The 26620-nt window shown below is 46.0% G+C and overlaps 1 protein-coding gene across 4 annotated transcripts in view; it reads left to right on the top strand.

The window, feature by feature from the left end:
- SYT17 (synaptotagmin 17) overlaps positions 1 to 26620 on the top strand; it is a 73437-nt gene that overhangs the window by 14592 nt on the left and 32225 nt on the right. For all 4 annotated transcript variants that reach the window (XM_059693298.1, XM_059693300.1, XM_059693299.1 and 1 more), the window contains one exon: positions 24528 to 24648. In XM_059693298.1, coding sequence (XP_059549281.1) covers positions 24528 to 24648 — 121 coding nt within the window. The remainder of the gene's footprint in view (positions 1 to 24527; positions 24649 to 26620) is intronic.

The raw sequence follows: 26620 nt of genomic DNA, 5'->3' as shown, positions 1-26620 counted from the left end.
CCACAGGTGTAGGGTACAGATGCTGGACATGAGGACTGGAGGGGCTGCCCCACTGCCAGCGTGTCCGTGTCTGTGCGCATCCTCCGAGATAGGAGGTTTGTTCATCTCTTAGTTTGGATTCCTCAAGAAGAAGACCCTGAGGCAAGGGAGGTCGTTTATTAGGGTTGTGGCACTGGAGGGAACACAGGAGGAACGGGAAAGGTACATAAAGGGTGCATTTGGGGGCTGGTACCACTGTGGGTGACTGGAATGGAAACTTGCTGGGAAAACTGGGAGCCAGCATCGGACGTGCCTGAGGGTCTTTCTGCCTGACGGGCAAGGAAGCTAACGTTTTTATACACTATTACCAGCTATTGGATGAGGGCTGTTGGGAGAGGAGGAGGTTTATTTCCTGGCCTTTCTGGACTGTTACACTGTCAGATGAAGAGAACTTTGACATCCACAGATGCTGGCCCATGTGCAATGACGTGGTCACGGCCAAGAGATGGTGGGCAAGGTGTTGATAGTGTCTGCTACAATCCTAAGTCCTCCATGTCACGGGATCCGAATGTATTGGGTGCTCACCATGTATCCTCCTCAGTATTTGATATCACTGGGTTATCAACTGTCAAAAAAGTTACAGTTGAAAAAGGGAAACCCCCCCTTCAACAAAATAATTTCTTCATGGCCAAGCTCCATTGCTGACATCAGTGGAAGGTCCCAGAAATGCAGAGAATCTTGCCTCCTTTAGGTCTTGGCTGAAATACCACCTTTTCAGCAAAGCCCTCCTGGCATATCTGCCCTACTTTGGTTCTCCTGAATGCTGCGGTCAAGGCCAGGACCTGGGTACAGGTATATTTAGGAGGCGATGCCAGGAAGAAGGAGTGAGGGGCAAGCAGGACACAGGAAGGAGGGGACGTCAGTAGTCAGTGGTGGTTTTTAAAGTCTCCATTCTGTGTGCTGGCGCGCGGACACTGGCCAGGGGGCTCCCTCAGAAGGGCTGGGCAGAAGAGAGAAGGAGACCAGGTGCGCCGGTATAGGCCGGAGCTGAGTCCACTTTGAGCAGGACTATGGGAGCATCTGTAGCTGACACCAGAGGCCGCATTCGCTGCACCGCCCTGTTCATGTGGCTGCCTCCCCTTGCTTTATTTTTCTCCATGGCGCTTACCATCATCCCACAGAGCATGCGTTTTAGGGCCTGTCTTCCATGCTGGCAGGTAAACCCCACGAGGGCAGAGGTGGTGTCTGTTTTGTTCCCCTGCACCGAGAACAGCGCCCGACGTGAGGTGGTGCTCAGTGGGATTTGCTGGGTGAATGAAGGATAGAAGGAAGGATTTCTTTTTTCCTTCTTCCTCCTTCCCTCTCGCACCCCTTCACCTCCCTCTGTCCCTTCCTTTCTCCCATTTGTCCTTTCTTCTTCCTTCTTACTTTTCTTGTCACACGAAGAAAGGCTCATGGGAACTCGGAGGGAAGAAGGGACTCAGGCTTGCTCGGCCTTTATGCTCTTGAGAGCACAGGCCAGTCGTCTGTGGCTGGGTTTCCCTGAGCAGAGCCCGAGACAGGAATTTGGGTGTGGATTAGCTTCCTAGGGCTGCTGGGACTAAGCACCACATATCGGGTGGCTTAAAACTCAGAAATGGATCTTCTCACAGTCTGGGCGCTAGGAGTCAAAGATCAAGGTGTTGGCTGGGCTGTGCTCCGGGGAACCTGTAGGGAATCCTTCTGCCTCTCTCTGGCTTCTGGCGGTTGCTGGCTCTCCGTGTTTCCTGGCTCGAAGCTGCATCAGTCCGATCTCTGCCTCCGTCATCACATGATGTTCTGTGTGTGTCTGTCTCTTCTCTTCTCATAAGGACACCAGTCCTATTGGATTAGAGACCCACCCTGCTCCGCTATGACCTCATCTTAAATAATCACATCTTCAGTGACTCTATTTCCAAATAAGGTCACATTCTGAGGCACTGGGGGTTAAGACGTCAATATATCTTTGGGCAGGGCCGGGGGGGGGGGGGCGGGTGCGGGGGTTATAATTCAACCCAAAACAAGATGCAGAGAAAACCCTGCAGGGAGGGAGTGAAGCCATATAGGTAAAGGGTGACAGCTGAGGGGGAGTGGGGCGGAGGGCACAGCATGCCGTCAAGTGAGGCCTGGCCTAGCCTGATCTGTCCTGGGGAGGGGACTCTGGACTGTGGTGCGCTGCAGTGTTGTTCCTCCGTCAGACAAGCAAGTTAGTCTGGCTGCGAATCAGACCAGGAAATCGGATTTTCAGTTGGGTGGCCATGGGCCTACCTAAAGCTCCTGCACTATAAGCAGGGGTTCTGAACCAGGGGCACGTCTGTGTCTCAGGACATTTGGCAGCGCTGGGAGACATTCAGGGTTTGGTGGATGGAGGTGCTACTGACACCTGCTGGGTGGAGACCAGGGATGCTGCCACCCATCCTGCAATGCACAGGGCAGCCCCACCGCACAGAATGATCCGAGCAGAAATGCTCGTAGTGCCGAGATAGAGTGAGGAAGCCTGCTGGGGAAGCATGGGGAACAGAGGTTGGGGGAACGGCAGCGGGATCCGCCCTGACGGGCAAGCTGAGAGCGGGGCTGGTCCCTGAAGGGTGCGGAGGGTTTTTCAGGGAGAGACCGTTGTTGGCGGGGAGCCAAGGATGGAGGGGTGAGGAGCAGATCTCCAGATAGCTGCTTTGCTTTTCATTCCATATGTGGGAAAGGAGATATTGGTTCTAAACAAAAATCCACATCAAGCAAAACAGGCCTGCACTGGAGACGGCAGCCAGAATCCTCGCGCAGTGCGCTGAGGCCATCGCTGACTGTCGTCGGAGGCCAGCATCTGCCTTCACCAACACGCTTTGTTGGTCAGTTGAATGGAAGGGGAAGTTGCAGTTGTGTAGTGGGGTGGAAGCCACAACTCTGCAGTTTCTCATTTCCAACCTGACTTCGTGGTGCCCAGGGTCCGAGTGCCTCTCAGGGTCTAGTTCTCATTCTCTGCCTTGGAGAGCCTATGGCTGGGTGGCTGCTGGATCTCACAGAGAGGCATCCTTGGCTCACGGTAGGGTGTCCCAGACGTCTTGTGCCTTTCAACATTGTGTCTTTGATCTTGGCATTCAAGAACTTAGCAACTAATGGAGCTACAGCATATTTTTTGGTCTCACTGATAAGGTTTGATTAAAAGATAATGGAAATAAAGACAAAGAAACAGGAAGTGTGCTGGGTGATTGTCATAGCTGTCAGGTTACACTGGTCACTGAAAAAAATTCTGCTCATCCAAGTGGCCTGGAGTGCATTGATGCTTTGGCCATTTGGAGGTGAAATACATGTAGGTGCAACTCTTTTTTTAAAAAAAAATTAATAATTGTGGTAAAATATACATAAAATTTACTATGTTACCAATGTTTAAGTGTATAGTTTAGTGGTATTAAGTACATTCACATTGTTGTGCAACCGTCACCCCCATCCATCTCCAGAACTCTTTTTATCTTGCAAAACTGCAACCCATTCCTCCAGCCCCTGGCAAACAACATTCTACTTTGTGTCTCGATGAGTTTGAGTCCTTTAGGTACCTCATATAAATGCAATCATACAATAGTTGTCTTTTTGTTACTGGCTTATTTCACTTAGTATGACGTCCCCAGGGTTCTTCTGTATTGTAACATGTGGCAGGATTGCCTTCCTTTCAGAGGCTGAATAATATTCCATTGTGTGTACAGACCACGTTTTGTTTGTCCATTCATGCATCCATTGATGGGCACTCGGGTTGTTGCCACCGTTTTGGTTATTGTGAGCAATGCTGCTCTGAGCGTGGGTGTACAGGTATTTCTTCAACTCTTTTTTGAACCAGAACCATATCCAGGATGAAGGCAGCTCATTTTCTGTTGAGATCGTGGCTTTGGGCAAGGGGGGTAGAGAGAGTAAACGCCCCGTGGACCTGCGGGAACCTCACAGAGCATTAGGAGGGCCCAGAGTGCTGTTCCGGCCCTTTCACGTTCACTTGTGACTGGAGTCACGCAACCTTGTGGGCCTGGGTTCACTCGTGTCAGGTGGAGACAGCAGCCCTGTCTTCCCTCCCTGGCCGTGCATCTGTGGAGATACAGTCTTCTCCGGAGAAAGTAGCGTCTGGAAGTGAAAGTCCCTCAAATTGGGGACAATAATAATATATTGTACATAATAAATATACAATGAAAACATTATAGGTGTAAAAATATTGATTTATTTAGTCAATAAATATTTGTTAGGTGCTTATCCTTAGTAGCCCCAAGGCCTGGGGCTACTAATATAGTGTACGTCAGTGAGTGTCTTCTGTGAGGCGAGCAGCGTTCTAAAGGATGTGCATGTGCTAACTCGTTTATCCTCACAAGGACCCCTTTACAGAGTGGGCAGCTGGACAGAGGGGAGTTAAGTCACTTGTCCACGCCACTAGTGGTAGAACTGAGGCTCTTTGGCTTAAAAAAATGATGTTCCATAACCAAGTTCCATATACCGGTTCTCTGCAGCAAGCAGAACAAAGCTTCCGGCCCTCGGGGAGCGTGCATTTTAGTAGAGGGAGGTATGCAGCAAACAAAGGTGTTAACAGATAATGCAGTGTTGGCATTGTCTATGCCAAGAGGAAAATAGAGCAGGAGAGGGATGCTGGGTGGGGAGAAGGGAGAAGCTATTTAGATGGGTGAGGAGATGACATTTTAGTAGAGAGCTGGATGGAATGAGGGAGTAAGCCTGGAGGCTGTTAGGAGAAGACCATTCCAAACAGTGAGTAAAGCGGTGCAAAGGCCCTGAGGCAGGAGCTGGCGTGGCATGTTGACAGCGGGAGTAGAGTGAGTAAGGGGAGAGGCAGCAGGAGATGAGGTGGACTTGGTATAAAAGGTCGTTTCTCATTGATCTTGTCGGCTGAGATAAAGACTTGACATTTATTCCTAAGGGTGATAGGAAGCCTGGAAAGTTTTGAAAAGGAGGGGTACCCTGGAGAGAAGTCACTGGGGGACACATTCAGAGACAAGGTATTTATATCTAAATTATGTAAAGAACTCCAACACCACTGACCCACACTGGCCAGGGCCAACAACTCAAAGATAAAAAACACACCCTGATTTAAAAATGGACAACAGTTATGAACTGATGCTTCACAAATGAAGACACATAACAAATTGTCTGTAAGCACATGGAAAGGTGCTCAACATCATTAGCTATCAGGGAAATGCAGATTAGCCAGTTAACTGCCACAATATTTTGAATTTAATTTAAAAAGGCCCGCCGCTTGCGTCTATAGACGCTTATGTCGGACAAATGGTTAAAACCACAGTGAGATACCACTTCACAGCCAACCCCCAGAATGTCTAAAATTACAAAGATTGAAACACCAAATGTTGGTAAGGATGTGGAGCAACTGGAACTCACATTGCTGTGGGGGTATAATGTGGCATAACCACTTAGGAACTATAAGTTCTAGTAGTTTCCTGTAAAACTAAACATTTATCTGTCCTATGATCTAGGAATTTATGTAAGAGAAATGAAAATGTTATGTCTGCACAAAAACTTGCACACAAATATTCACAGCAACTTTGCACATAATGGCCCCAAACTAGAAGTTGCCAGGTGCCCATCAACAGGATAAAGGCTAACGAACGATGGTTTATTCGTATAATGGAACATTATTCAGCAATAAGAAGGAACTTTAAAGTACTGATACACACAGCATGGCGGACTGTCACAAACAATGTGATAAGGAGAAGCCAGCCACAAGAGAGCACATATATACGATTGCATTTATATGAAGTTCAAGAATTGTCGAAACTAATCTATAGTGAAAAAAATCAGAACCGTGATTATGACTGGGGGAGTGAGAAAGGGGATTGACTAGGAAGGGGCAGGAGGGACATTTCTGTTCTACCTCTCCATAGAGCTTGGGTTTATGCATTAGTCAAACTCGTCTACTACACTTAAGGTTCATGTATTTCATTGTATGTAAATTTTATCTGAGGGGAAAAAAAAGAGCCATACACAAATATTAAACTCTGGTTAAAGATATGCCTGCTGAAGTGTTTAGGGGGAAGCGCCGTATGTTTGCAGGTTACTTTAAAATGCATTCTAAAAAGATCACTAGATGTGTGATAAAGCAAACAACAGCATATTTAAAAAATGTTTTAGGGTTATTCATATGAATTGTTCATTGTAGAATCGTGGTGGTGTGTACAAAGGGATTCACTGTACAGTTCTTGCAGCTTTCCTGTGTTTGACAATGTTCGTGATAAAATGTTGGGGAGCAAAAGAGAGAAAGACGCAGAGCCACCAATTAGGAGCCATTTGCTGTGGTCTCCAGGCTGGAGGTGGTAGCCTGGACCCAGGTGTCAGGTGCAGGTGCACAGGTGGTCAGCTTGGGAGACAGTGTGAAGGCAGAACCCGGATGCCTTAGACATTGAACTCAAGCTTCAGGATCATCCGGAAGACCCTCGCCTCGAAGATTCCGATTTCCTAAGTCTTGGGTGAATCTGCACTTTAACGAATGCGCTAGCAGATTGTAACGCAGGCACACTGCGGACCTCATTCTGAGAAACACCAGGTGGCCAGCGGAAGGCAGAAAGGGTTTGGCTGTTTGAGCAGGACAGGTGCGTGGGACACGTGACTCCTCCACTCACGGTGGGCTGTTGTGATGGTTGAATGATGGCTGCCTGAGTGCCCAATATAGGCTGCCCTTAGGGTGATGGTTGATGGAGCCATCCAGAAAAGGAGCAGTCTCCGGTTAAGTGCCCTTAGGAATTCTTTGGGGATAATTCTGAGTCACGTGGGGTGTGTCTTTGATGGCCAAGCCAGATTTATCACTGAGGAGGAATATTTGATTTGAGCCCAGAAGAAGAAAATGTGTTTAGTCAAAAGTGATATTTGCACACCGGGATGCTGGATATTTATGTTTCAGAAAATCGCTTTAACCTGAGATTTGCTCAGTCCAAAGGAACGCCTTTTGGACCTTGGATGCTTAGAATTGAGGGCCCTGTGGCTTAGGAAGTGAAGCCTGTGCGTGCTGCCTTTGCCAAGATTCAGAGATGGTAGCAATAAATGTGTTCTGGCACTCACCACCTACCACCTGCGGGGCTGGGGCAGAACTCACGTTACCCTACCAGGTGGATAGTAATGGCACCTGCATCCTATAAATCAGGACCCCAAGGCTCAGAGAGGTTAGGGAACTTACCCAGGGTTGCACAGATAGAATGGAGACTTGAATCTGAGGCTGACTTCATGCCCACACCCATAACTTCTATGAAGTAATCTGCTTAGGAAAAAGTCCTGCCAGTGGGTGCGGGCTGCCCTGGTGCCGGGAGTGTGTCCCATGGCCTCTTACTATAAGGATCCCTTCGCCAGGGGAGCAGCCAGCCTTGAGGATGGGCCCTGGTCAGATGGCCCAAACCCAGCTACCTTCTCTGGGCCTCACTGATCCGTGGGAAGGTCACCTGTTGTCCTAGGTTGGGCACCTCTAGAAACAGACCCTGAGGCCAAGTATTTTATTGGGGCAGGGGGGGCGATGCCAAGAAAAAACTGAAGGGAAGGGGGAATGAGACTTATAATAAAAGGCGTGTTATCAGCAAGTTACCACTGTGGGCAGCTGCATGGTGATCCTCCTGGGACTGTGTAGTAGCCTGAGGGCTGAGGTCACTGGGGTGTTTATTCACCAGCTCTCAGCAGGCACAGGTTGAAGGATGCTTCCAGAAGCCTTTAATTCCCCGGGCTCCTCTGGCTTGCCTCATGGACACAGGAAGAAAGGACTCTGGTGGCCATAGAGACTCCTCAAGATGAGATGCAGGGCTAGCAATAGGGAGCTTATGGTCTCTGGCAGTGATGCGGTCAGGCTGGGGCGGAGGGCAGTGGGGCGCCCTTCAGCACCCCTACACTTACCCCTTCTCTCCGCTGGCCAGCCTCTGTCCATTTTCCTTTCCTCTGGTCGGGAAGGTGCTAAGCAGATGAGCAGAAACCCCTGGCTAGGCAGATGCCCATAGAGAAGAGAGCGGCAGTCACCCCTTCCTGGAGAAGCATCTGACCTTTGAGTGACTCGGCAGTCGTTTCTCTCAGCGTTTGCTGGATGGTCAGGGACACTCCCCAATTCTCCCCGCTCATCCAGTGCCTCCCCGTCTGCCCCCTGTCTGCTTCCAGAGGCAGGGAATGAGGATGGTGTGAACACTGCAGGACCCAGTCTCTACCCTTTAAAAAATCGCAGAGGGCTGCCCCAGTTGTTGCTGGCTCCTTGGTACCTCTCCCTCGTCCCTAGCTTTGGGCTCAGGCAGCCAGTTCTGGGGTCAGCTAGAAAAGTTCCCCTCTGTCCTGTCAACACACAGCTAAAGGCTTGGGCAGACACTCCATAACTTCAGCTTTTGTCATTATTTATTCTCAGTATCTTTGGCAGGGAACTCGGTAGATGGTTTTGGACTGAATAAATATCATTATATTAAAAAATATTCTCTTAAAATTACACTGACCAGCTTCACCACTTACTGGCTGCGTGAACTTGGGTCCAACTCCTCACCTGTAAACTAGGGATAATAATGCATTCTGCACGGGGAGTTGGGTGGGTATAGGAAGATAACAATAATGATAGACGACTCCTGCATAACACTCACTGTGTGCCAGGCACGATGGTTGGATGGTGATGTTGTATTAACAGCTTATTTTAATCATTACCTCATTTTAATCATCATCTCATTTTACACATGGGGAAACTGAGGCACACATTAACTAACATGTACAAGACCACAGGACGGAGGTCTGAATCCAGGCTGTCCAACTCTAGACATCGCCTCTTGATAAACCAAGGTTAGTTAAGTGGGCAAAGTACGTGGTGTGTAATCATACACTGAGTACAGGGTGACTGGGAGCTGAGGCCCCGGGAGGTTGGGGGAGGGGCTGAGGAGGAAGGACACCAAAAGAGGAAGGTGAGGTTGGGAGCAATTGAGATGGCGGAATTGGCATTAGAATCGTATTTGCCTTTCAATATAGACTACTTTGGTTTTAGCCATGCCCCAGGCAGATGAAGATAGAAGGGATTTAGGATATTTTTTAAAAGGAAAAATTGTAGATGATTCTAGGTGCCCAGTGTTAGATGCTGATTGGGCCTAGTACCTGGAAACTGCCTGAGTGACTCATGCTCTTGGCCTCTCTTGGCTGCATTTTGTATTTTGAGGTCATTCACCACCTGGTACCATAGCAGGCAGGGCCCTTGACAAGGCAAACATCAGTGTTTTGTTTTCTGGGTTGTTGTGTTTTTAAATGAGAATCTCTCTTTAACTTGCCCTGGGCTGCTGTCAGCCTTGATCCTCTTGGCAGAATCCTGGCCTCTGTTAAAAGGGCTTCCTGCCCAGGTTTTGGTGGATAGCTGTGTTTGGGCAACACCGTGCGGTCGCCTGGGCTCGGGCGGGAACCTTGCAAGGCAGCATTAACTGGAGGTTTTATTTCATGTGCTCCTTCTTGTTTTACTTCTCCTGAAATAGAAACAGAGTTTACATGTCAGTCCTCAACATGAGCTTTTAATTTCTAGTTATAATGCGAAGTAGAGGAGGAACCAGAAATGATTTGGACCAACCCTATTTTATAGAGGAGAAAACTACAGCCCAGAGAAGTTGAGTGACTTGTCCAAGATTACACAGCTTTCAGGGACAGAAATGAGACTAGAGACTTCCAGGCAGGGGGTCTTGCCACTGTGCCACACAGCTTTGCCCCCCTCAAGGGAAGGGATCTGTTGTGGCAAGAGCACAAGCTCTGGAGTCATACAGACCTGGGTTCAAGTCCCAGCTTTGCCACCCTCTAGAGGTGGGGGCCCAGGAGAGTTACCGTACCATCTCTAAGCCTCAGTTTCTTCCTCTGTAAAATGGGGATTTTGTGCTAGAGCTAGCTTAGACTGGCTCATAGAGCCCATTTTTATTTAATTTTATTTTTTTAGGATGGGTGGTGAATGTGGCACCAAATCTCTTGAGAGCTTGTTTAGAGGTTCTAGCAGGGGAGCACAGCTACTTGTATACCCTTGACCGAAGACCGGTCCTCTCCTGGGGGCGGGGGGGGGGAGGTCGTCCTCTTCGACCGAGCGCGAAGCTTCGGGAGGGACGCACATGGATCGGTGAGGGAGGAGGGGGACACCCGCCTAGCCAGCCAGATCAGCTGAATCAACCCTGGCGATCAATGGGGTGACAGATGTCGCAGCCAGATCGCCCTCACATCCAAATCTCTTTATTTTAATATATTTTATTGATTTCAAAGAGAAAGGGAGAGGGAGAGAGAAGAGATAGAAACATCAATGATGAGAGAGAATCATTGATGGGCTATGTCCTGCATGCCCCCTACTGGGGATCCAGCCCGAAACCCAGGCATGTGCCCTTTGACCGGAATTGAACCTGGGACCCTTCAGTCCACAGGCCGAAGCTCTATCCACCGAGCCCAACCAGCGAGGGCATGGAGCCCATTTTAAAATTTTCAGGTATTTTCCAAGCTGCTAAGTTCACATTGCCAGCTTGAAATCAGCCTTTGTGTATGAAATTGGCAGATGAGAGCCTTTTCCCCCTAGAGAGTTAAACACTTAGCGGCATATCACTGATCATGGAAGTACTAACTTCAGAGCGTTTTCCTGGGCCGCCAGAGGGCTAGTTCACATGAGGCTCCAAGCACGTAACCTGTCACATGCATACAGTGGTGCCTATGGAGGTCAAGAGCATGGCCCATATCCTCAAGCAACAGTCAGCCCAACCACTTCGTGAGGTGTGACCCAGGTCAGTTCTTCAATGTGAGTGAGTACCGGGGGCTCCAGTCGTAGGGGGTCATCTTAGAATTTGGTCTCCCTACCCGCCATGGGAGAGGACTCTGCTTGGCTGATTTGGTCATATGGCCATTTCTGAGCCAGTCACCTGGCCAGGGAGAGGAGGGCCATACTCCAGCCGGGGAGGTCAAATGCCTAGGGTGAGCCCCACCCAAACCACTCCAAAGAGGTCCTGATATCAGAAGAAGGGGGCAGTGGCTCTGAAGAGACAGAAAGTGCGATTTTTCATAACAGGGAGGGCTTCTGAGGGCAACAGATATAAGAAAGGTAAGTAGCTACAAGGGATGCCCTGTGCTTTTCTTTCTTTCCTTCTAAGTCAATCAGTTGATATATTAGACTCTCACCACATGCCAGTCCCTGGACTAGGTAAGAGGGTGGGCTTTGAAGACTGACAGACTCTAGTTTGAATCCTGACTGGACCCTTAAATTCATTCATTCAGTAAATAGTGACTGAGCACGTACGTAGGCAGAGCGGTAGTATTGTCACAGGGGACACTCACTGTGTGGCCTTAGTAATGTTGGTTGACTTACCCAAGCCTCAGTTTACTCTGGGGGAAAGGGAGGACAAACGCCCAATTGCATAGTTGTCAAGAGTGCACAAACTGGAGTCAGCCTCCAAAAGTTCATACCCCGTAAACTGTTTTTTACTCATAACACTTCTGACACCAAATGTGTGGGGTTTTCCTCCACACCAACAAATTCTCCATTTCTCCGGACACTAACTGGGTGTCCTGCCGTGCAGTTCAATTCTAACACTAACTGCCTGGAGTTAGCTCACACCAACAGGGAGCGGGCTCAGTCCCAGAAGACTGCCCCAGTTCATAAGCCAATTGCAAGGCCCAGGTTGTCACTCATTCTTATGATCAAATCAGGGGTTTTTGTGACCTCTTTCTCAGGTTCTAGAACTTGCTAGAATGGCTCACATAACTCAGCAAGGCACTTTATTTACTACTATCAGTTTATAATAAGGGCTACAACTCAGGAACAGCCAAATAGAAGAGATGCATAGGGCAAGGTATTGGGGGGATGGGAGCAGACTTCCCCTTCTCTCTTCAGAAGCTCTCTAAGTCCTGTTTTAAAGGATTTTTTATGGAAGTTTCATTACGTAGGCATGGTTAATTAAATCATTGTTCATTGGTAATGATTCAGCTTTCAGCTCCTCTCTCTTCCAAGAAGATGGGGGTTGGGTCTGAGAGTTCCAACCCTCTATCATGCCTTAGTCTTTCTGGTAACCAGCCACCATCCTGACATTATCCAGAAACCTCCAGCCACCAGTAATCTCATTAGCATACAGAAGATACTCTTACCACTCCAGAGGTTCCAAGGCTTTTAGGAGCTGTGTACCTGGAATTGAGGACATAAACCAAATATATATTTCTTATTGTATCTTCCCCTGGCTCTGCTACCTGCTTTCTGTGTAATGTCAGGCATGTGCCTTAAAACTTCCAGTGTCTCTTTTACTCATATGTACAATGAGTATAATAATAGGTTCGCTCTCAGAGGGTTATAATGAAGATTAAATTAAAAAAAAAAAATAAAGGAAAGCACTCAGAACTCTGTGCCTGTCAGAATGTACTCTTAGTAATGTTGGTTGTCATCACCATTATCAGCAGCAGCAGCAGCATCACTGTCGTCATAATATCATCATCATCATCAATATCATCATCATCAACATCATCATCAGCATTTTCACTGCCATCATCAACATCATCATCAATATCATCATCATCATCAATATCATCATCATCAACATCATCATCAGCATTTTCACTGCCATCATCAACATCATCATCAATATCATCATCATCATCAATGCCATCATCAACATCATCATCATCATCAATGCCATCATCAACATCATCAACACTGTGATCGTTGTCATTGACACTATCATCATCATCACCATCAGCAGCAGCAGCACCATCATAATCATCATTAACATCATCATTAACATAATCAAAATCATTATCAACACCATTATAATCATCATCAACATAATCATTAACACCATGATTAACATCACCATCAGCAGCAGCACCATCTAGTTATCGTCAACATTATCATCATCATCACAATTATCATCAATGCATAATGTTCATCATCATCAACATGGTCATTAACACCATGATCAGCAGCAGCAGCAGCACCATAATCATCATCAACATCATCACAATCATTATCATCAGTACCATCATGGTGATCATCGTCATCATCATCATAACAATCATCATCAACATCATTGTAATCGTTATCATCCTCATCATCATCACCGTTATAATCAGCAACATCTGCAGCATCAGCATCATCAACACTATCATCAATATCAGCAGCAGCATCATCAATACCATCATTGACATCATCAATACCAAATAGTTCTCTTGAGAATTGAATGGGATAATGCATGCCATATGCTCATCCTCATGTGTGGTATAGAAGTACTCAGTCAATATTCTCTGCTATGGTAGTTCATTTAGTTAGTGAATATGTTAGGAGGTTTCTCATGTGTCAGCTCTAGCGTGGGCTCACAGTTTAGAAAGAAGGTGACAGTTAGAACCCAAAGTCCTAAGTCATGCCCTATCCTGACACCTCCTTGGGATGGGGTTCCTGAGGGTCTTATTTACTGCTCTATACCCGGTGCTGTGCCAGTGCCTGGCTCAGAATAGAGCTTCTGTTTGTGGAATGAATGACCTGTTGGTAGCATTCACTTTAAGAGGTAAGTCTGAGGCCTATGGGAACACAGGGGAGGGGCACCTATCCCTACTTGTGAGTGTGGGGCAGGAGCGGGAGGGAAGTTGAGTGGTCTGGTATATTCCATTTGGCTGGCACATAATTTGTCCATACAAGGAATGTCACGGCATGAGATTGAGGGGAACGGGAACTGGAGGTTGAAGAACCTCATAGATAGTGTTTATTTGTGGGGGGAAGCAGGAACCATTGAAAGATAAAAAGGGATGTCCTAGCCGGTTTGCTCAGTGGATAGAGCGTCGGCCTGTGGACTGAAGGGTCCCAAGTTCGATTCCGGCCAAGGGCACATGCTTGGGTTGCAGGCTCGATCCTCAGTAGGGGGCATGCAGGAGGCAGCCGGTCAATGATTCTCACCATTGATGTTTCTATCTCTCTATTCTTCTCTCTACCTCTCTAAAACCAATAAAAATATATTTTTTTAAAAAAAGATAAAAAGGGGAGAAACCTGGTTAGGTTTGCATTTTAGGTTGCTCCTTCTGGGACAATACATGAGTTAGATTTAGATGAGATGAGTTCAAGATAAGTTAGATCTCACCCTCTGCACTGGTGATACCTTGGGCCAGATCACTCCCCTCTGTGAGGGGCTGTGCTGAGCACTGTAGGATGTTCAACAGCACTCTGGCCTATATCCACTAGATGCCAGTAGCACCCCTCTCACAGTGGTGACAACAAAAAATGTCTGCAGACTTTGTCAGATTTCCCCTGGGGGTATAGTCACCTGGTTGAGAACCATTGGTTTAGAGGTGTGTGAGAACAGAGGCAGATGACCTCTGACTGTGGTGGGTGAGGGGTTGAGGATGTTTAGGAGTTGGAAGTGACAGGAGGGAAGAGGGTGAGGGAGGCCTCCAGGATCTTGCTCATTTTGCCACATTGATAGGTTTGCCAGGTGGGGATGCTGGACAGTGAAGTGGGAGGAACAGGTGAGATTGGGGTGGGGTGGTGATGAGTAGTTCAGTTTGGGATATGGGTGTTAAGCATGAGCATGGCACATTCATGTGGATATTTCTAGTGGACTAGATTAAAGATCCCTATGTGATCTTATCTGATCCCATACCTTGAAGCACCCACGTTATCAGTATTTCTGGGGTGCATATCTTGTGGGGTACTTGTTTAAAATACTATTTTCCAGGTCCTCTATATGGTCTGCAACTCAGTCCTTTTGCTTAATTCCCACTGTATTTCCTGGGGCTGCCAGAACAAATCACCACAGACCAGGTGGCTTAAAACAACAGGAATTTATTCTCTCATAGTTCTAGAGGCTGGAAGTTCAAAATCAAGGTGTCATCAGGGCTGGTTCTTTCTGGAGGCTCTGAGGGAGATTCTGTTCCATGTCTTTCTCCTAACTTCTGGTGGTGCGGTCATTCTCGGCATTCCTTTTTTTTTTTATTACTAATAAATCTTTATTGTTCAGATTATTACAGATGTTCCTCTTTTTTCCCCCCATAGCTCCCCTCCACCTGGTTCCCACCCCACCCCATGCCCTTACCCCCTGCCACTGTCCTCATCCATAGGTGTAAGATTTTTGTCCAATCTCTTCCCGAACCCCCCACACTCCCTTCCCCCCAAGAATTGTCAGTTCACTCCTTTCTATGCCCCTGCTTCTATTATATTCACCAGTTTATTCTGACTTAATTTTTAGGCTCACTTGTTGATAGGTATTTATTTGTTGTCACTTTATTGTTCATAGATTTTATCTTTACCTTTTTCTTCTTCTTCCTCTTCTTAAAGAATATCCTTCAGCATTTCATATAATCCTGGTTTGGTGGTGATGAACTCCTTTAGCTTTTTCTTGTCTGTGAAGCTCTTTATCTGACCTTCAATTCTATATGATAGCTTTGCTGGGTAGAGTAATCTTGGTTGTAGGTTCTTGCTATTCATCACTTTGAATATTTCTTGCCACTCCCTTCTGGCCTGCAAAGTTTCTGTTGAGAAATCAGCTGACAGTCGTATGGGTACTCCCTTGTAGGTAACTAACTGTTTTTTTCTTGTTGCTTTTAGGATTCTCTCTTTGTCTTTAGCCCTTGGCATTTTAATTATGATGTGTCTTGGTGTGGTCCTCTTTGGATTCCTCTTGTTTGGGGTTCTCTTCACTTCCTGGACTTGTAAGTCTATTTCTTTCACTAGGTAGGGGAAGTTTTCTGTCATGATTTCTTCAAATAGGCTTTCAGTATCTTGCTCGCTCTCTTCTTCTGGCACCCCGATAATTCGGATGTTGGTACGTTTGAAGTTGTCCCAGAGGCTCTTTACACTATCTTCATATTTTTGGATTCTTTTTTCGTGTTGCTTTTCCAGTTGGGTGTTTTTTGCTTCTTCATATTTCAAATCTTTGACTTGATTCTTGGGATCCTCTAGTCTGCTGTTGGATCTCTGTATAATATTTTTAATTTCAGTCAGTGTATGTTTAATTTCTGACTGGTCCTTTTCCATTTTTTTGGCATTCTCATTAAGATCCTTGACGGTCTCACTAAGTTCCCCGGAGGTTCGTAGAAGATTCTTGAGTAATCTTATAACTGTGGTTCTGAACTCTATGTCCTCCATTAGTTTGCTTTCCTCCATTTCTTTCATTGTGACATGTTTCTTTGTCTTTGCATTTTTGGCTGACTGCGAGGACCCACTGTGTCTATAAGAAGAACTGCTGTGCTGGAGACACCCTTTTGGGGCAGGACTTGCTTCAGTGGGGATTTGGTGCTCACTGAGTCTGCCTCTTGAGTGTGTCCCTTATGGATGTGAGGAGTTGAAATCTGGTATCTGACCAGGGGTACCTTGGCTCCTGGATCTCCAAGTCAACCACAGTGTGAGTCCACCCAGCAGGAGCTACAGTGATCTCAGCAGATTTCTCCTCTTTGTTTGGAATTTGGAAGTTTTGGGACTCTCTAACCCAGCTGCAGTTAGATTAGGCTGCAAAAGCCGAGGTGATTCCTTTGCACCGCTGAGCACAGCTTGGGAGGGGATGTAAATTGAGTGGGGCTTGAGTAGGGCGGGGTCTCAGAGAATCACCAGGGCAGAGTGACTGACTGTCGTCAGCATGTCTGCAACTCCTGGTGTCTCCACAACTCCGAGTCTCTGCAGTCCCGCGCCCACAGCAACAATGATCCCTGCAAGCAGCTCTGCGAGAAAGCCCCCCTCACTTTCCAAACCGCTGCAAGACAGTCCAGTTTCTCCCCTTACGAATCTGGGACCTCAGAATCTCACCTTAAATGAGCTCAGTGCGTTGGAGAGCTTGTATCCCCTTCCGATTGAAAACAAAAAACGCGCACCAAGGTGCAGCCACCTCGCGCACGCGCCTTCGTACCTCTGTTCTTGGCGTGTCTGCACCTCCTACCCGGTCTCAATGTGCTTCTTTCTTTCCTTCAAGTTGTAGAACTTCAACTCGGCCAGCTTTCCCGTGGTTCTGGATGATAGCTGTTTTGTCTTATAGTTTGTAATTTCAGTGTTGTTGGAAGCAGCACGCACAGGTTTCTACCTTATGCCGCCATCTTGGTTCTCCAGTGACTGCTCTCGGCATTCCTTGACCTGTAGATGTATCACCTCAATCTCTGCCTCTCTGTGTCTCCTCTTATTAGGACACCAGTCATACTGGACTTAGGGCCAGACATACTCCAATATGACCTCATCTTAACTTGATTACATCTGCAAAATCCTTATTTCCAAATGAGGTCTCATTTGTAAATGCCAGGGGTTAGGACTTCAACACATTTTTTGAGAGACAAAATTCAACCTACACCAACCATGCTACTTTCAATTACTAGGGCACAAAGGAAAGATGGGTGAGAACATAGAAGATGCAGTCCTTCCCTACAGAAAACTGTACATGAAAATAGTACATGGAAAGTAAAGTAGCCTCCTACAAGAGTTTGTTATGAAAGCTGCAGAGAAGTGAATAATTGCAACACGAATGAAAGATGGCTGAAGAAGGAAGTAGGAAGAAGGTGCAGCCAGAGGGATCTTTTAAAAATGCACATCGAATTAGGTGACTCTGCCTAAAGCCTTCAGTGCCTCCTTATCCTTAGGATAAGTCCAAACTCCTTTCCTGGCAAGAAGGCCTGATCAGACCTGTCTTTCCCCAGCCCACCTGCCCTCGCCCCATCATTTATCCATATTGGCCTTTTCAGTTGTTCCTTGTGTGCTCTTTGACGCTCTGTAACTCCTGCTCCTGCTTCTACAGGGGCTATCTTAGGGAGGTCAGATCCCATAGCACCCACCACAGTGCTGATTACTAGTAAATCACCCCACAATTAGTTCTGCATAATAATTAAATAATGTTTACTCTCAGGCACCGCATTACAGGACCCTTGCCTGTCTTATCTGCTGCTTTGCCCTGTATGCCTGGTACAATCTCCCAGTCAATGGATCCTAGTTGTGCATCTATTGTGTGCTAAGTGTGCGTGGCATGTGGGAGGTACTCAGGAAATATCTGTTGGACTGGGTAGTTGGGCTGGATCTGAGTTAAATGAGCAGGGGTTGGTGAGACACAGAGAAACAGATGGGATCTTTCTATGCAGAAATGGAACAAGCAGAGGTATGAAGGGTCTGGGGGCTGGACTGTCCAGGCTCAAAAGTCCTCCCTTAGCTGGCAGAGCTTCTTCCAGCTGCTGCTTTTTTTTTTTTTTAATCGATGAGAGAGAGAGAGAGAGAGAGAGAGAGAGAGAGAGAGAGATTTGTTGTTCCTCTTATCCATGCACTCATTGGTTGATTTCCATATGTGCCCTGACCAGGGATCAAACCTGCAACCCTGGCTTATCAGGATGATGCTCTAACCAACTGAGTTACCCAGCCAGGGATCCCAACTGCTTCTCTGTAAGTGCCCTGGTCCGTCCTCTCTGCTACTGCTACTACTCCAGGGGGACTCACCCTAGTATAATCTGTCCACTTTCAGTCCTTCATTATAGGTAGCTGGAGGCAAGGCTTCATGCCTGTCATCTAGTTTGGGCTAAAGCATTGCATGTTCTGGCGCAATCTCTGTTAAACAGCTGTCTCGGCCACACTGGGAGCCCAATTTAGGATGGAATCAATATCTCTTTCGAGAAGCTTGAGTGGTTCTGAAGTAGGTTGATCTAATTTGGATGGCCATTGAGCCCTAGACATAAACTCTCAGACATCAAAAGATCAAGCTTCTCTTGAATCTTCCCTGGAAGGTGTAGCTTCTATGAAGGACGTAGACAAATGTTGGTCTTGGCCAACATTCCCCAGGGGGGTGTTCTGTCCTTGGGGAAGCAATGTAAGATCACCATCTTCAATAAGATCACAGCCGCGTGGGGCAGAAATACCGAGAAAAGAAGGTCACTATCTCAAAAATGAAAACAGAGCCCTTATTTCACACCATATGCCAAAATTAAGTCCAGGCAGTCCAGGGACTTGCATTTGAAAGGCCACACTTTAAGTCCTAGAAGGGTAAAAAGGAGAATATTCCCATGACTTTAGTGCAGCAAAGCATTTCTAGAAAGGCCAGAAAGTGTGCCCCATGGAGGCAAAGGATGGATGCACTCTGCAATAAAAGCATGCACTCTGCTCAAACCCACAAACGGGGAGACCGCGTTTGAACACACACATATTAGTTTGCTGGTAACAAAATACCACAAATGGAGTGGCTTAAACCGACGTGCACTGTCTCACGGTTCTGGAGACTAGCAGTTGGAGAGCCCGGTGTGGGCAGGGCCATGCTCCCTCTGAAGGTCCTTGGAAGGATCTGTTCCAGCCTCTCTCTTTGCTTCCGGCAGTTCCTTGGCTTGTGGCAGCATAACTTCAATCTTCACGTGGTCTTCTCCCTGGGTGTGTCCATGTCCAAGTTTCTCCCTTTTATAAGGACACCAGTCATATTGGATTAGAGGCTCACCTTACTCCAGTAGGACCTCATCTAAACTGATTACATCTGCAAAGACCTTATTTTCAAATAAGGTCACATTCTGAGATACTGGAGGTTGGGACTTAAACACAGGGACATTGGCCAGACACATTTCAACCCATAACAACACAAAACTGGTAAATAATTTAGTAGTATCCATAATATTTAAAAGCCTATTTATAAATTAATAAGAGAAAGACAAATACCCAATAGAAAAAATGGGTAATATGAAACAAACAGGGTTTTCAAAGAAGAGAAAGCATGAATAGCTGATAAGCCTGAAAAGATGCTCAGCCTTTTAAGCAGTCAGGGACATACAAGCTAAATCCACAATAAAATACCCAGGGGGTGGGAGTCATTAGAAAGTCTGACCGTAACAGACAACAATCCCGTGTGAAACAGACCTTGTAGCCACACCATGTACATGTGAGGAGGGGCGTTGAACTCACACCAGAAATCAGGAAGTCATCGTTTCCGTGCAAAACAGGAAATGCAGTTAATATTTCAATATATGCCTAGATATTCAAGGAAATGCAAACAAAAAATATTTAACAACCACCCTGATCAAGGCCATTTATCAGAATGTTACCACCCAGTGCTGGTTCTGTCTTCTCTCTCTGGCCATAAGGTTAGTTTAGCCCTTTTGGCCAGTGCTTTGTCAGTCCATATTGAGTGGGAGAAAAAGATCTGAGTGTTTTTTATATATCTTGATATATTCTTTGACCCAGTGATCTCACCCTGGGCTTTATTAGAATGATGTAATCTAAAAAAATAAAAGATGTCAAATTGCCGATTTTAGGTCATTAGAAATAACCTAACTTCCTAACAATAGGAAAAAGCTTAAAGTAAATTACAGTGTTTCAGCCTAATGGAATATTCTGTGTAGATATTAAAAATTATACTTTCCATGTCTAAGTAGTAATGGAAAATGAGTGTCTATTTAATTTAAGGGGGGCGGGGGGAGATCTCAGAACTCGCCTGTGTTGTCAGTGCAGCTATGCAAATATAGTTTGGTTGTATGACAAGGACTGGAAAAGAACCTGAAGGGAGTGGGCTGGAGAAAAGAAAGCATTTGATGAAATGTGTAAAGTGCTGAGATTATGGCTGGATTTTGCTTTTTAAAAACACATTCCTGTTCTAGCCGGTTTGGCTCAGTGGATAGAGCATTGGCCTGAGGACCTAAGGGTCCCAGGTTCGATTCCCGTCAAGGGCATGTATCTTGGTTGCAGGCTCCTCCCCAGCCCAGGCCCTGATTGGGGCTCAGGAAGGAGGCAACAAATCGATATGTTTCTCTCACATCAGTGTTTCTCTCTGTCTTTCCCTCTCTCTTCCACTCTCTCTAAAAATCAATGGGAAAATATCCTCAGGTGAGGATTAAAAATAATAATAAATAAATAAAAATAAAATAATAAAAATGCATTCCTGTCCAGCCAGTGTGGGTCAGTGGTTGAGCATTGACCTATGAACCAGGAGGTGACGGTTCGATTCCTGGTCAGGGCACATGCCTGGGTTGCAGGCTCTATCTCCAGTGTGGGTTGTGAAGGAGGCAGCTGATCAAGACTCTCATTATTGATGTTTCTATCTCTCTCTCCCTCTTTCTTCCTCTCTGTAATCAAAAATATATTTTAAAAAAAGAAATGGATTTTCAGTAAGTAAATAAACAAAACGCATTCCTATTTTAATGTTATTTGTGTAGTAGAGACAAAGTGTTTCTCCCAGCCCATGGGAACAAAGGCAGGGGAGCTCACAGCAGCGCGTTCGGGCGGTGGTAAAAGTGTGTGCACAAACCTGAAACCCTCTGCTGGGTGCGAGAGCAAGGTGGCCCTTCAGAAGTACTTCAAAGGAAGCACTGCAGGAGAGCCGGGCTGTTGTTTTCCCCAGAAAGTGCCTTTTGTCCCTGATGGTTTTCTTTGATTTCCTTTTTATTGATTAGAACTTAGCTGCGTTCAAAGGCTGCAGGGAGAGAGAATTTTTGTCTGGGAAGAGAGGGAGTGTCTGTACGAGCCGGCTGCTGGGAGCTTGCAGGGGGCCTTCTGGATTCATTTTAGTAATTTACAGTCTATTTCGGTTCTCCCAAGCTACCCCACGTGGTTCAACCAAATTAAGCTCATCAGGATCTTAAAAAAGGAAACAACGCCTGTTTATTTGTGACATTGCCTTGAGAAGGAAAAAGTAGAAGTGGCACCCAGTTCCTTCTCCCACCTCAGCTCCCGTTCTCTTGAGGTTGGATAGGGCAGGGGACAGACATCATGCCGATGACTCCCTTGGAACCGTCGTCATGTGGCAGCAGAGCCGCCAGTCGGGGCTGCACAGCCTGTTCTCACGGTCATCTGTTGAAGTCGTTCAGGTGCTATGAGTATAGTGGTGGCGAGATGGACACTGTCCTTGCCTTATAGGGGATGAACAAATATCCAGTAAGGACGAAGTGCCACGGGAGAAGTAAGCAAGGTGATGTGGGGGAAAGCGCTGGAGGCAGGGAACTGTTTTTCACTGGGTGCCGGTGGAAACCTGGATGAGGTGGTGGCGTTTCCATTGAGATTCCCAAGCTGAGGGCACAGCAGGTGCACACACAGAGTGATGTCTTGTGTTTTCAAGGAATAGGTGAGGTCTGAGATGTAGGCAGGACCACATTATTTAGATCCTGGTAGACCCGTGATTCTCAAGTGGGCGATCGGTAATGTGTAGGGACATTTTGGAGGGTTCCAGTTGGGGGGCAGTAGGCTTTTGGCATATAGTGGGTAGAGACCACGATGATCCCCCTAACACGTTTTGGACCAAGATTGACAAACCCTATTGCAGACCAGGCTAAGGATTTGGGATTTCATTCTAAGAGTGATGGCAGGTGTTAAGCAGGGAAGTGGGGAAATGGGCTGGTTCCGTTTTCCTTTAGAAACCTAGAGTATTGGACCACATTACTCCAGGTCTGACAAACTTATCTGACTACATTTGGATAGGAGAAGGGAGACTTCACAGGGTTGTAGATCCTCCCAGAATAAGCAATCCATTCTCCTCGGGCAGCGTAGCCTACTTCCTGGGGCGAGTTTTGTGTCTGGTGCTTGGGTTTCTGCTCACAGCAGAGGAAGCCCTGAGGAGGAGGATAAAGGATGGAAACTGAAGCTCGATCTTTGGCTTGCAGCTGGTGCTGTGGCCTCTTCCTTTGGCTGCTGCTAACACTTGTTCAGGCTGGAACCATGTACAGAGAAGAGTGTGACTCAGCCCAAGGTTCACAGGTTCAGTTACCATTTTCAGCCTCAGCACTACTGATGTTTTGGGCGAGGTCATTCTGTGTGGGGTTGGGGGAGGGGGAGTGTCCTGCGCTTCCACCCACTAGATGTCAATAGCAACCCTCTCCCCAGTTGTGACAACCAAAAATATCTCCAGACATGGCCGCATGTCCCGGGAGGTGGAGGGGCAGGGGTAAAATTGCCCCAGGTTGATGTAAGTGTGATACACCAATACTTCATAGCACAAAGATCGCCATAAATCCCATGATCCTTCAGGGCAGGGGTCAGGTTGGGGAGCTACTGGAGTAGGTGGTCCTGCTTTCTGTTCCCACACCCTAAGTTTCTTACCAGCTGGCTGCTGGTCAGCTTTTAAATGTAGCATCTTCTAGGGAAGAGAGACTAAGAAGACACTGGCCTCAGGAACCCTCCGGGGACAGTTTTGTCCTCGGGCTGTTTGGAGCTGCAGTTTGTTTTTTTGTTTGTTTGTTTTTTAATTATTATTAGTTAAGGTATTACAAATGTGTCCTCATCCCCCCCCCATTAACCCCCAGTCCCCCCCCCCCGCCCCGCACACTCATGCTCCCATCCCCCTGTTGTCCATGTCCATTGGTTTGGCTTATATACATGTATACAAGTCCTTCGGTTGATCTCTTCCCCTTACCCCCGCCCTTCCCTACTTTCCCTCTGGGGATTGATAGCCTGATCGCTGTTTCTCAGTCTTTGGGTCTGTCCCTTTTCATCAGTCTATGTTGTTCTCTATAATCCACAAATGAGTGAGATCATGTGGTATTTATCTTTCTCTGACTGGCTTATTTCACTTAGCATAATGCTCTCCAGTTCCATCCATGCTGTTGCAAAAGGCAAGAGTTTCTTTTTTTTTTTTTTTACCGCAGCATAGTATTCAGTTGTGTAGATGTACCACAGTTTTCTAATCCACTCATCTGCTGATGGGCACTTAGGCTGTTTCCAAATCTTAGCTATGGTGAATTGTGCTGTGGAGCTGCAGTTTTTGATGCCACATGGATGCTGTTGCTCATCAGTGTCACACATTCTGGGGCACAGGAAGTGAGGACCCTCACTTTCTCCAGGGCTGGGTTAAGATATGACCTTGATACTCCAAGCCCTGAAAATTACGGAGCTTCTCATCTATGCCGATTAGGATAATTGTCAACTACAAGTCATCGCAGTGGTCTAAGTTTCCCACAATGATTACATCAGTATTATTTCTGAAATAGCAAATATCCCATTCTTGTGAAAAATAATATTTCTCTTTTTTATTTGAAGTGGAGGTGGAGGGATATACCCTGCTTTTAGGGGGCCCTGAGCATACACCTGTCCTACCTGACGGGAAAGCCAACATTGTCTTTCCCACTTAACAAACAAACACACAATAAGTGAGGTTAACGATATTTGTAAGAGGACTCTTCACTACCTTTTTTTTAGAAATCCAAATTATTAACCATAGTGGTCATACTATCTGGAATTAGTCTTCCTGCATCCAAATGCCAGCAATATCACTTTCCAGCTAAGTATTTAATCCCTCTGAGCCTCAGTTTCCTCATCTGTTATATGGGAGTAATACTCATATCTCACATTATGAGATATTATGTAGATTAAATTATGTAAACTTATTATGTAGATTAAACCAGTTATTATATGTAAAGTGTTTAGCACAATACTTGATTGACCTGTAGCATTTATTTATTATCACTGTTGATGCTTTTGGTATCATTATGTTGTTGTTGTGAAGTGTTCTAAGAGCAGAAAAAAACTTTCTGAGATAGAAAAAAATAATTGGGATCAGAGGCTAAAAGGAGTCAAAGAAAACGGTACCCACTGTCAACTGATCCACCCACAGAAGCCCAATTGTGAGCTACTGGATCAATTTCCTGTGCAATAGGTGCGAAATAAAAGAAAAAAGCAACTTCCCGACTATTTCCTTTCTCTGCAGAATGAAGTGGAGCTGGGGGAGCTACTTCTGTCACTGAATTATCTCCCAAGTGCTGGGAGACTAAATGTTGATGTCATTCGAGCCAAGCAACTTCTTCAGACAGATGTGAGCCAAGGTTCAGGTACAGTGTGACTCCCTCCTTCCCCCTTTTCTTCAACAGGGCACTGTGTTTGTTTGACACAAAGGACCTGATTTTCTTTTTCTGACAATCTGACAGCCCAACCACCTACCCATCCTTTCATCTATTTTTCCATCAATCCATCCATCTTCCCACCCACCCTTCCTTTCATTCATTCATTTTCCCAACTATCTATCTGTTTTTCATTCCTCCTTTTCCCTTCCTCTCTTCCTCTAGCCATCTAGTATTTATTGAGCGCCTCCCATGTGTCAGGCATTTTACAGGAGAAGAAACTGAGGACTCAAGATGAGAAATGATTTGCCTAAGACCTGGCTGGTGGAGAAAGAGCCAGACCATCCTGCATACTATTAGTAAGATAAGATCTTGTGAGGATAGACAGTATCCAGAACTAGGATGTTAGTTCAAGAGGAAAAATAAATAATCACATCTCTCTTTAAATGAGGCAGGTAAATGATGCCATCTCATAATCCCTTTTGAATTGGGGATTTGACTGAGACCAGGTGTAATAACTACTGAAATTTAGAGTCTCTTTGTACACATGCTGCCCCGGAGGAAGTGACTTGCCTTTCCCCTTGCTATGCCTGCAATAGAGACACCATCCTCCAGGTGGCGTTAGTGAGCATTGGCCTTGCATCCTACTCAGGGAGAGTGGTATACACACCCTAAGGATTTTCCCCCCAGCTCATTTCAAATGTACCATAAATCTTTATAAATAAAAGCTCTGAAAAGACTGTCATATTTAAAGTGTCTATTTTATAGCAAACCAATTCAAACACGACTTTTAATGAAATGGAACAGATTACATTCCATCTGTATGTAGCTTCTCCAGTGACAGCAAGGATATTATCATGAACGCAGCCATGGTCGCTGGGATCTCTTCAGCTCAGAGGTGGAAAAACTGTCTTCTCTAAATGCAATAGCTAAAATAAATTACTTTTGCTATAAGGTGACAGCTGAATTTAGAAGACAGTTTGCATTCTCAAAAATCACATTACAAACGCAGGTTTCGAAGGGGCCAATGGAAGGAATGGTTATTAAGGCTGGAGAGTCAGTATGATAAAATGATTAAGGGTTTCAGAGTCAAACTGCCTGGAACCAAATCCCATTTCTACTGCTTGCTAATAACATAGCCTTGGGGAAGTTATTTGACCTCTAAAAGCCTCAATTTCTCTACCTGAAAAACTGACATAATAACAGCATTCTTCTCATTGGGTTGTTTAAACAATATTCAGTTGTATAATGTACATGAATCTCTTTGTACACTATAAAGTGATCTAAGAATGATAGTTATAATTCTGCCTTCTCTATTCTGACATGATAATGGGTTTCTAGGACAGAAGCCAGGACAGGCTCTGGGTCTGGCTCTTTCTCCACTAGCCAGATCTTTTTTTTTTTTTTTTCCAATTTTTAAAATTTATTTAATTTTTTATTATTATTAGTTAAGGTATTACAAATGTGTCCTCATCCCCCCCATTAACCCCCAACCTCCCCCCCCCCCCCCACCCCGCACACTCATGCTCCCATCCCCCTGTTGTCCATGTCCATTGGTTTGGCTTATATACATGTATACAAGTCCTTCGGTTGATCTCTTCCCCTTACCCCCGCCCTTTCCTTCTGGGGATTGATAGCCTGATTGCTGTTTCTCAGTCTTTGGATCTGTCCCTTTTCATCAGTCTATGTTGTTCTCTATAATCCACAAATGAGTGAGATCATGTGGTATTTATCTTTCTCTGCCTGGCTTATTTCACTTAGCATAATGCTCTCCAGTTCCATCCATGCTGTTGCAAAAGGCAAGAGTTCCTTTTTTTTTTTTTACCGCAGCATAGTATTCCATTGTGTATATGTACCACAGTTTTCTAATCCACTCATCTGCTGATGGGCACTTAGGCTGTTTCCAAATTACTAGCCAGATCTTAAGCAAATCATTTCTCAGCTTGAGTCCTCAGTTTCTTCA

This window comes from Myotis daubentonii, chromosome 4 (genome assembly GCF_963259705.1).
Source record: "Myotis daubentonii chromosome 4, mMyoDau2.1, whole genome shotgun sequence".
NCBI classification, from domain to species: domain Eukaryota; kingdom Metazoa; phylum Chordata; class Mammalia; order Chiroptera; family Vespertilionidae; genus Myotis; species Myotis daubentonii.
This window is presented reverse-complemented; position numbering and strand designations above follow the sequence as displayed.